We start from the raw sequence: 12161 nt of genomic DNA on the forward strand, positions 1-12161 counted from the left end.
TGTGGATGGAGGACCACCAGATCAAGACCCTGTCATGGCCAGCCCAATCTCCAGACCTGAACCCTATTGAAAACTTCTGGAATGTGATCAAGAGGAAGATGGATGGTCACAAGCCATCAAACAAAGCAGAGCTGCTAGAATTTTTGCGCCAGGAGTGGCATAAAGTCACCCAACATCAATGTGAAAGACTGGTGGAGAGCATGCCAAGACGCATGAAAGCTGTGATTGAAAATCAGGGTTATTCCACCAAATATTGATTCCTGAACTCTTCCTAAGTTAAAACATTAGTATTGTGTTGTTTAAAAATTAACATGAACTTATTTTCTTTGCATTATTCGAGGTCTGACAACACTGCATATTTTTTGTTATTTTGACCAGTTGTCATTTTCTGCAAATAAATGCTCTAAATGACAATATTTTTATTTGGAATTTGGGAGAAATGTTGTCAGTAGTTTATAGAATAAAACAAAAATGTTAATTTCACCCAAACAAATACCTATAAAGAATAAAACCAGATAAACCTATATTTTTGCAGTGGTCTCTTAATTTTCTCCTGAGCTGTATACAACGGTTCTGAAAGGCCCCAGAGTCTGCAACACCACTAAGCAAGGGGCACCACCAAGCAAGCGGCACCATGAAGACCAAGGAGCTCTCCAAACAGGTCAGGGACAAAGTTGTGGAGAAGTACAGATCAGGGTTGGGTTATAAAAACATATCCCAAGCATTTAACATCCCACGGAGCACCATTAAATCCATTATTTAAAAAATTGAAAGAATATGGCACCACAACAAACCTGCCAAGAGAGGGCCGCCCACCAAAACTCACGGACCAGGCAAGGAGGGCATTAATCAGAGAGGCAACAAAGATAACCCTGAAGGCGCTGCAAAGCTCCACAGCGGAGATTGGAGTATCTGTCCATAGGACCACTTTAAGCCGTACACTCCACAGAGCTGGGCTTTACGGAAGAGTGGCCAGAAAAAAGCCATTACTTAAAGAAATAAATAAGCAAACACGTTTGGTGTTCACCAAAAGGCATGTGGGAGACTCCCCACACATATGGAAGAAAGTACTCTGGTCAGATGAGACTAAAATTGAGCTTTTTGCCATCAAGGAAAACGCTATGTCTGGCGCAAACCCAAAACCTCTCATCACCCCGAGAACACCATCCCCACAGTGAAGCATGGTGGTGGCAGCATCATGCTGTGGGGATGTTTTTCCCTCGGCGGGGACTGGGAAACTGGTCAGAATTGAAGGAATGATGGATGGCGCTAAATACAGGGAAATTCTTGAGGGAAACCTGTTTCAGTCTTCCAGAGATTTGAGACTGGGACGGAGGTTCACCTTCCAGCAGGACAATGACAATAAGCATACTGCTAAAGTAACACTCAAGTGGTTTAAGGGGAAACATTTAAATGTCTTGGAATGGCCTAGTCAAAGCCCAGACCTCAATCCAATTGAGAATCTGTGGTATGACTTAAAGATTGCTGTACACCAGCGGAACCCATCCAACTTGAAGGAGCTGGAGAAGTTTTGCCTTGAAGAATGGGGGGGATAGTTATGCACGCTCAAGTCTTATTTCTTGTTTGTTTCACAATAAAAAAATAATTTTGCATCTTCAAAGTGGTATGCATGTTGTGTAAATCAAATGATACAAACCCGAAAAAATCCATTTTAATTCCAGGTTGTAAGGCAACAAAATAGGAAAAATGCCAAGGGGGGTGAATACTGACGCAAGCCACTGTCTATATGGGAGTTTATAAAAATGTGATTTGTTGGTCTGTGTAATCTGAGGGAAATATGTCTCTCTAATATGGTCATACATTTGGCAGGAGGTTAGGAAGTGCAGCTCAGTTTCCACCTCATTTTATGGGCAGTGGACACATAGCCTGTCTTCTCTTGAGAGCCAGGTCTGCCTACGGCGGCCTCTCTCAATACCAAGGCTATGCTCACTGAGTCCGTACATAGTCAAAGCTTTCCTTAATTTGGGGTCAGTCACAGTGGTCAGGTATTCTGCCACTGTGTACTCTCTGATTAGGGCCAAATAGCATTCTAGTTTGCTCTGTTTTTTTTGTTAATTATTTTCAATGTATCAAGTAATTATCTTTTGGTTCTCTCATGATTTGGTTGGGTCTAATTGTGTTGTTGTCCTGGAGCTCTGTGGAGTCTGTTTGTGAACAGCCGCAGGACCAGCTTGCTCTTCTCCAGGTTAATCTCTGTAGGTGATGGCTTTATTATTAAAGATTTGTATTTGATCATGTATATGTTTTTGCTGTTTGTTCTTTGTTATAGAGCCAAAAAGATTGGAGAAGTGGTTTATCCATACATTTCCATTTTGGATAGATAACTCTTCGTGTTGTTGTTTGTTTAGTGTGTTCCAATTTTCCCAGAAGTAGTTAGATTCTATGGATTCTTCAATTACGATGAGCTGATTTCTGACGTTCCGTTCCTTATTCCTGTATAGTTTTTCCTCTCTCTCTCTCTCTGTGTGTGTGTCAATAGATGATCTCACATGATTAAGTATGAGATGTGATGAATCGGAGAGAGTTTGTGTTTGAGAATCGCTTCCTTTTAGGTGGTTGTAGAATTTAACGGCTCATTTCTGGATTTTCGGCCCATTCTGCTCTGCATTCATTACTTGGTGTTTTACGTTGTACATGGAGGATATGTTTTGCAGAATTCTGTATGCAGTCTTTAATAGTTGATTATTACAGAGGTAGTGAGCTCCCGAAATAGATGAAGCCAAAACTCACACACTTTGTTCATCCGAGCCTAACGCACCTGGTGAGTGTCTGATGACTGCGATTTGGAAGGGAAGCAGTGAGGTGACTGGGGTATAGTGCGAAATGTGGGACCTGTGTAGTTTAACCAGAGTGATTAATCTAATCCTACTGTGTGATCCAAATTAGTATTTTATTTCACAGAGCAATTCCCACACTGTACCAAGTAGGTTTGCAAAGCAAACCGGTAATTTACCAAAGTTACCGTAATCTATGGCAATCCATGTTAGCTTTGGTAATTGATAATTGGAATAACTTTTAAAAAACGTATCCATATATAGTATTCATTTTTTATATCCATGTCCATAATGTCTATGAGTTTCTAGTAGATATACCATATGGTTCAAGGGAAAATAGCCTAATTAATGAAAAAAATAAAAAACATCTAATCAACAATGGCATTATTTTCAAATTACCTCGTCCAACTATTTACTTTTGTCACAACTGGTACCAGTCTGACCCTAAAACTTTGACAACAAAGACATTTTCACATAGTAAAATATCTAAATGTATAAAAATCATTTCATGCTGAAAGCGTCATTTAAACACCAACGGTATTCACTAAGTTGATGGTTTATATTTACAGCTTTCTTCTATTTTTAAATAATCTTATTTGATTTATTTATATTTGACATGTGGCCACACAGAGGAACAGAGATAATTAGACACCTGTGATAATCTGAAGTACCCAAAAAGGCCACTAGATGTCTTCTGATAAAAATCCATATAAAAATGTACGTTTACATTTTAGTCATTTAGCAGAAGCTCTTATCCAGAGCGACTTACAGGTAGTTTACTGGTAACCATAGTCACAAGGTTCATCACAGTGTGCACTGTGCAGTCCGCCCGTCAACACTTTTTGGTGTGCAGGCTTTTGATCCAACCCTACCAATACACCTGGTACAATGAAAGGTACCAAAGGTCCTTCAAACATTAACAGAGGACTATGTAGACATTGGGTGTGTGTGTGTGTGTGTGTGTGTGTGTGTGTGTGTGTGTGTGTGTGTGTGTGTGTGTGTGTGTGTGTGTGTGTGTGTGTGTGTGTGTGTGGGTGTGGGTGTGGGTGTGGGTGTGGGTGTGGGTGTGGGTGTGGGTGTGGGTGTGTGTGTGGGTGGTGGGTGTGGTGTGTGTGTGTGTGTGTGTGTGTGTGTGTGTGTGTGTGTGTGTGTGTGTGTGTGTGTGTGTGTGTGTGTGTGTTCGCTTCTATGCTTGGAGTGCTTACCTACGATATTTTCTTTTTAAACTTGACTTTGAACAATGTATTACGGGGTGTGTTTAGGCGTAGGTAAACAGGTTTCCTATGGCTCCAGTGCAATCTCCTGTCAAGCATAATTTCACAGGGCGTATGGGGAATAAGTTATTCATAGTAAAAGCTGAACAGCGCTGCATTTACCAGTTCACTAGGTTTACATAGGAGGCTTGAGGCCTGAATGCATTCAACCATAGAATGTTCCATTGGTCATATACCCTGTACACAGGTCAGGTTGACTGTATTGGACTCTGGGAGCGGTGTGTATACACTCAGTTTTTCACAGAAATCTTCAGCAATGTCTTCTTTTGTCATAGTATGGTATAGCTGTACAGAAAATATGATATGAATCATACGTACCACATGCAAGTAGAATCTCTCATAAATCGAGCCTTACGTCAATGGGAGATTTGCGCTTAAAAATGCAGTTATGCACACAGACCCAAATAGACTGTCGAAGATGGCACAGAGTGATAACCTCCATCGTACCTGTTGAAGAAGCTAGCCAGCGGCCCCAGCCTCTTGGGCCTGCCCTCCTCTGCCCCCGGCCCCAGGTGTCTCCGCCGTGGGCTCCACAGATCCCCTCCGATGTCACCGCCCGGTGACGACGACAGCGTGACGTCCGAGAATTGGGCGGCGTCGCCCTCGTCCGTCTCCAGGGTGACGATGGCGCTGGAGTCGGAGGTGACCATGAAGTCCGGGATGTCCTCGTTGGACGCCGACAGCGTGGCCGAGAGCTCCGTGCTCAAGCTCGACACGCTGCTCACCGAAATGTCGTCACTGCGGTTCAGGGTTCCCCCTCCTACACCGCCCATCCCCGTGGTGATGACTCCCACACCGCCAGCGCCGGACCTTGGGGCTGGGCTGAAGAGGCGCACCGAGTCATAGCCACTGCGGGGGAAGGTGGAGGACTTGCGGAGGCCTGCGCTGTCTCCAGACTGGTCCAGAGAGAGGGTAGCAGGGCCCTGGTCGTGGTGGTTTGACCCCAGGGTAAGGCCACTCTCTCCTGTGCGCGGTTGGGCGTGGATGTGCTCGGGGTGGTTGATCTCCAGGGTGGGGATGCCAGAGTCCTGGGAGGCTAGGCTGTGTCGGTCCTGGTCATCGTGGCCCTGCTGGGGGTTGCCATAGTGCAGGGAGTGCTGAATGAGGGGGGGCTTGCTGTGCTCATGGTGGTGGTTATGGTTGTCTGAGCTGACCGTGCCATTCGCCATTATGGTACCTCCAGCCGCACCTGAAACCAACAAGGAATTATGGACGAGAGTCACTACTAGTAGTGATAATAAAATTATGTGGTACAGTAAAAGTTGATAGTTGTCTGGATGGCCTGTAAATGGCCAGAAACAAATAATTTCAAATTTTCCCATTTCAAAAATTCCATTCATATTCTCTTTCAGTACAACATTTTCGAATAACATTAGCCATAGATAGTCAACTCTCACCCTACGAGGTCCGGAGCCTGACGGTTCGCTGTTCTACCTGATAATTAATTGCACACACCTGATGTCCCGGGTCTAAATCTGTCACTGATTAGAGGGGAACAATGAAAAAAAAAATGCAGTGGAACTGGCTTCGAGGTCCAAGTTAAGTTTGAGGGCTTTGGTTTGACAGGTCAGTAGAGCAAAAAAGTCAAGCTCCAGAACCTAACTACTGCGAAACAGACCAATCACTGACCCAGAACAGTATATTACCCATGAAAGTAGGAGACACCTCCCCTGCCCCTCCCTCACCACCTCCTCCTCCCCTCATCAGGACATCAGATAACAGGAACAATGAAGCAGAAACATACAGGGAGGTGAGAGAGGAACCGGACAGTAACCAGGCTGAAACTGAATCCACAAACACAGCCTGAAATCTGAACGAGCCTCCTGTACCGTGTGCCTGCCTGGGCCCCTCCAATCAGGCTAGGCTATACGGGACCTTACTGTTGAGGTCCAGGAGAGGAACAGGAAGGGTGAAATGAAGACGGTTTCAGAAACCCCTGCATCATCTCTTTTAATGGGAGTCTTAGAAATAGAATTGCATTTGCCCCAAAAAAAATGTCAATGCTAAGTGAATGAATTTGTTCTGACAGTGCTTTTCTTGTATTGCATTGACACAAGCTTCTAAAAACCCTTAGACTGTACTTTTAGTTTTACTGTGGTCAGTCAAAAGCGGCACAGTCATGTAAAGTTCCAGTGTTGCCGAGTCAGTGTGTGGAGCATCCTGACTGGCTGCACCACATGCTGCTCGGATCTGGATCTGATGGAAACAGTCTGTGTGATAAAAGACCTCAGTTCAGAGGAGAGTTCAAGGTCTCTGGCCAGAACTGGAAGAGATACTATGGTGCCATGTGTGTGTGTGTGTGTGTGTGTGTGTGTGTGTGTGTGTGTGTGTGGAGAGAGAGCATGGGTAGATGGATACACTGCCCCTGGCACAAAGCAATAGTCACCAAGTGCTACCAGAGAAAAGGAGAACACTTATATTTATATGACTACACTGAACAAAAATATAAAAACGTAACATGTAAAGTGTTGGTCCCATGTTTCATGAGCTGAAATAAAAGATCCCAGAAATGTTCCATATGCACAATAAGCTTATTTCACGCAAATGTTGAGCACACATTTGTTTAAATCCCTGTTAGTGAGCATTTCTCCTTTGCCAAGATAATCCATCCACCTGACAGGTGTGGCATATCAAGAAGCTGATTAAACAGCATGATCATTACACATCGTGCTGGGGACAATAAAAGGACACTCTACAATGTGCAGTTTTGTCACAAAACACAATGCCACAGATGTCTAAAGTTGAGGGAGCGTGCAATTGGCATGCTGACTGCAGGAATGTCCACCAGGGCTGTTGCCAGAGAATTGTTGCAAGGATCTGTACACATTTCCTGGAAGCTCGAAAAGTCCCAATTCTTCTATGGCCTGCATACTCACCAGACATGTCACCAATTGAGCATGTTTGGGATGCTCTGGATCGACGTGTACGACAGCATGTTCCAGTTCCAGTAACTTCTCACAGCCGTTGAAGAGGAGTGGGACATTATTCCACAGCCATTGAAGAGGAGTGGGACATTATTCCACAGCCGTTGAAGAGGAGTGGGACATTATTCCACAGGCCACAATCAACAGCCTGATCAACTCCATGCGAAGGAGATGTGTCGCGCTGCAGGAGGCAAATAGTGGTCACACCAGATGCTGACTGGTTTTCTGATCCACTGCCCTTTTTTTTTTTTTTTTTTTAAAGGTATCTATGACGAACAGATGTATAATCTTTATTCCCAGTCATGTGAAATCCATAGATTAGGGCCTAATTAAATTCATTTCAATTGACGGATTTCCTTATATGAACTGTAATTCTTTAAAATTATTGCATGTTGCATTTATATTTTTGTTCAGTATATATATAAAACCCCATTTAACAGTGATTTCCCACTGACTGAACTCACCTAAAGCCCCAAGTCACAGTCCCCATGCAGCTTTAACCCGATCAAGAGGTTGTCGTCATGTGAGTCACACACAGTTTGTTGCTGTGCTACTGAAGCGCTTATTTTAATATCTAAACTCCTCAGCCACCAGGAAAGAAAATGAACACCCGTTGCCATGACAACATTGATGATCATTAATCCCGGTAACGGTTTGTTTAGCCAGCCGGGCGTTCACTGACTGGACAAGCAGTAAATCATTTGTCATTCTTATTCTCCATTTTGGTAAGAAGCTGAAATGACACTGCACTACTTCGTCATTTCCTCACGGTAGTGTTTTTTTTTTTTTTATAGATAAGTATTTGGTCATTTCTACTACTGGTGGCCGGCATGTGAATGATTGTCACAGTTCCTGAAAGTAGTAGGAGCCTATGTTTCCTGTGTTTGGTATACAGTGCCTTCGGAAAGTATTCAGACCCCTTGACTTTTTCCATATTTTGTTACGTTACAGCCTTATTCTAAAATGGATTAAAACAATTTAAAAATCCACAGCAATCTATGTTTGCAAATGTATTAAAAATGTAAAAAATATATTCCTTATTTACATAAGTATTTCAGACCCTTTGCTAAGAGACTTGAAATTGAGCTCAGGTGCATCCTGTTTCCATTGATCATCCTTGAGATGTTTCTACAACTTGGAGTCCACCTGTGGTAAAATCAATTGATTGGACATGAGTTGGAAAGGCACACACCTGTCTCTATAACGTCACACAGTTGACAGTGCATGTCAGAGCCAAGCCATGAGGTCGAAGGAATTGTCCGTAGAGCTCCGAGACAAGATTTTGTCGAGGCACAGATCTGGGGAAGGGTACCAAAAAATGTCTGCAGCATCGAAGGTCCACAAGAACACAGTGGCCTCAATCATTCTTAAATGGAAGAAGCTCTTCCTAGAGCTGGCCTCCCTGCCAAACTGAGCAATCGGGGAGAAGGGCCTTGGTCAGGGAGGTGACCAAGAACCCGATGGTCAATCTGACATAGCTCCTCTGTGGAGATGGGAGAAACTTCCAGAAGGACAACCATCTCTGCAGCACTCCACCAATCAGGCCTTTATGGTAGAGTGGCCAGACAGAAGCCCCTCCTCAGTTAAAGGCACATGACAGCCAGCTTGGAGTTTGCCAAAAGGCACCTAAAGGATTCTGACCATGAGAAACAAGATTCTCTGGTCTGATGAAACCAAGATTGAACTCTTTGGCCTGAATGCCAAGCGTCACGTCTGGAGGACGGTGAAGCATGGTAGCGGCAGCATCAAGCTGTGGGGATGTTTTTCATTTTATTTGTAATAAAATTGCAAACATTTCAAAAAACCTATTTTTGCTTTGTCATTATGGGGTATTGAGTGTAGATTGATCAGGGGGAAAAAACAATTGAATCAATTTTAGAATAAGGCTGTAACGTAACAAAATGTGGAAAAAAGCAAGGGGTCTGAATACTTTCCAAAGGCACTGTAGCTTCACAGTAAGGCAAGGACAAAACATTTCACATTGCATACTTATGCAGAGAAGTCCTTTGTCGCTCAGTTGGAAGAGCATGGCGCTTGTAACACCAGGGTAGTGGGTTCGATTCCCGGGACCACCCATACGTAAAATTGATGCACGCATGACTAAGTCGCTTTGGATAAAAGCTTCTGCTATATGGCATGCATATATATATACACACACACACATACTATCAACGACCAGGCTACACAAATAACAATGCTTGAGATAGAATACAGACTAGATGCTACACTTCCTCATCTCCATGCAAAATTAAGCACATCTACTAGAGAGAACAAAATACTGTAATTATAATACATACCCATGAAAAAGGGATCTCTTTTACACACACAACACTGACAACGTGACTGTACTGAAGATGACAAACCTGGACAGACTGAAGACAAAGATCTCTCAGTGGAACTGAATGAGCCTAGGCCTGTTCATTTTGACAAGTGTGAATCCTCAACACACCCTGAACACACCTAGTGCAAAATTGCATTGTTCTCAAATCTCATTATTAATGGAGATGTAATGACTAGAAAATCCTGTTCAGTAACACAGTGACTGTAGTCTGCAGGCTATGCACAATTAGGCTGGAGTGGCAATCATTATGAATTTCAGATAATTGTGTGTCACAGGCAATAATAATGCCTATTTATTTAATAGGCTACTCATTTGCATAGGCCGCTACATCGTCCACCTGTTGCTCAAGCTCTCCATTTCTAGCCTAAATAAAATGCCAACAACAGTCTACGTACCACTTTCGCTTCCTCTCCGGTCTTTGATCCCCTCCGTGGAATGTGCCATGTTAATGCTACAGGTGGGCTGTCGACACCTCAGGTTGCTGTTGGCTCCTCGGGCGGTCCATGATGATGATGATGATGCACTGCTGCAACCCACCCTCACCTCCGCTCTCAGCGAAGCTTGGCGTTCACAGAGGAAATAGTCTACGTCAAGTACGCTTTTAGAGGACTCAATAACACACACACAAAACATCTCATTTGGTAGTGACAGGTCAAAATACGAGCGGTACGAGTGTGGCATTTTGGTGGCTTAAAAGTGACACAAATGTCAACTTGTCGAACGACTCGCTCGAGCACTTGCCAAAGTCTCAAATGATACGTCGCTTTTATATGCCTCCCTTTTCCTCTATTCAAGCCAAATGGAACAGTCGATAGTTTTGCTCAAATGTTACAACATAGCACTAAATAACTACACAATTTGTATAAGTAAAAATTAAATGATAAATACAATAGGCAAGTTTATCCAGTCTTCGTAATAACATACCTGTCTCGGTGCTTCCGCCGCCATTTTAAAATAAACTTACCGACTAGAGGACAATCTAATCGAGCCAAGAAAGACTACAGCATCGATGGATTCACCTGTCAGTCGTCAAGGCGTAAATAATCGTCCCATTGTCTCTATCCGATGTCCCTATCGCTTCATGAAACAGTACAATAATTTCAAAGTAGCCTAGTCAACTCGTCCAGGAACCTTATGGCATGATTCCTTGTTAGATGTATACTAGGACGCCAGGTGACGATGAAACAACTTTGTTGATTGATGTGTTCTCTGCAGGATTATTGTTTGATTACGGTTATCTGCTATTATGTAAAAGCAAATACCATAATACCATAGGTTTTCCATTCTTTTCACTTAATCTCCTCTTACAGATATCCAGAACATAAGAGTCAGCATCACTTTATGACCAAATCATTTAAAGTGTCAATTTCAGTTCAGAAATTCAAGAACAAATAAACGTTTTCAAAATATATTTCACCACAGTAAGCAAGGCTGTAACATTAGGACTACTGTATCAGTCAGCCCTCTAGTGGAACCAGGAAGGATATTTTTTATTTCTGCAGAATACTGCCTCCTTGGAAGGGGTCTGTCTTTACACCGATATCGAATCCCCTAGATCAGGGTTACTCAACTCTTACCCTACTAGGTCCGGAGCCTGCTGGTTTTCGGTTCTACTTGATAATTAATTGCACACACACCTGGCGTCCCAGGTCTAAATCAGTCTCTGATTAAAAGGGGAACAATGAAACAATACAGTGGCTTCGAGGTCCAGAGTTGAGTTTGAAGGCTCTAGATTGATATTCTCAACAACTACCTTTATTATGCCCACTGATAACACTGAACTCTTGGCAGAGCCCTCTAAAGCACAGTGAACATGGTGCAAATGCATAATAAGAAACATTAACAGAACCTGGGGTGATTTGGTTTATTCCTTTATTAGATGTTAAGAAACTCCACAATGAAACAAAATAATTTACTCAGGGTGTACATGAAATTAGAACAATACAACCACTTGAGACAGATGGGAGGAGGATGAGGGATGGGAGGGTGTCATCTAGTAGAGACTAGGAAAACTCTGGTTTTCAATGCCGGATATGCTATGTTCTTCAGACCACAGTGCAATCAAAACTCAATTTGTTAAACTTCGTCAATGTAGTTTCAAATGCATACTCTCTCACTTGATGCATTTTCTCGCCAAACTCCCCCCCCCCCCTCATATAAACAGAAAAACAAATTAATGCATTTCCTTCAAACTCCCATGTAGGTGCTGTTACTCGGTCTCTCACACATTCACACACACACACACACAAAGTAAAAAACAATAGAAAGTCACTGCTTTACCCTGGCCTGTACTTATTTTCATATACAAAACCTGTTGTTTTATTTAACTTAGATGGAGTGTGATGTTGACATGCTGCTCTTATTTGAAAAGACACTCCATAACAGTTCAGTCTATTTTCTCAGCTCTCCCGCACTGAAAAATAAGCCATGCAAAATAAACGGAGTGACTTTTCTCCACATACGTTTGAATGTTTAAGTTTGCATGCGCCAAGATTTTGCATATGACCGAGGACAATGAAAGGTCCCCCTCACATTTCTTATGCAATCTCAAACGGCTCGGTCGGCTTAGCTCTACAACTAAGTGCTGTACAATTAACTCTGTAGGAAGCTTGGGATTAATAAACGCCTGTCCATTTTTTTGCTCAAATATCAAAATGAAGTTTCAGTAATAAATTAATGCTTGAATGAAAGTACTGATGCACTGCCACAGAATGAAGTGTTTTCCACCTACTTTGAAAAAACATATTTAGTATTTAAGTATTCCTGAGTGACTGACAACTGTCTAAATAAAATAATTGAAAGTAGTCTGACATTTTCAGAGCAGTCT

General features: G+C 42.8%; 1 protein-coding gene across 2 annotated transcripts in view; it reads right to left on the reverse strand.

Moving 5' to 3' along the window:
• The window catches only part of LOC311132425 (TBC1 domain family member 14-like), a gene marked incomplete at its 5' end in the record, with an annotated part of 62633 nt that extends 52339 nt beyond the window's left edge, over nucleotides 1-10294 (reverse strand). Inside the window, 3 exons of one of the 2 annotated variants that reach the window (XM_084165717.1) lie at nucleotides 4517-5258; nucleotides 9730-9894; nucleotides 10259-10294. In XM_084165717.1, coding sequence (XP_084021843.1) covers nucleotides 4517-5258; nucleotides 9730-9778 — 791 coding nt within the window. Of the gene's footprint in view, nucleotides 1-4516; nucleotides 5259-9729; nucleotides 9968-10258 lie in introns of those variants that run through there. The other variant, XM_084165716.1, reaches the window with a different exon arrangement.
• Nucleotides 10295-12161: the final 1867 nt, after the last annotated feature.

This window comes from Coregonus lavaretus, assembly GCF_964263955.1.
Source record: "Coregonus lavaretus genome assembly, chromosome: 7".
NCBI lineage: Eukaryota > Metazoa > Chordata > Actinopteri > Salmoniformes > Salmonidae > Coregonus > Coregonus lavaretus.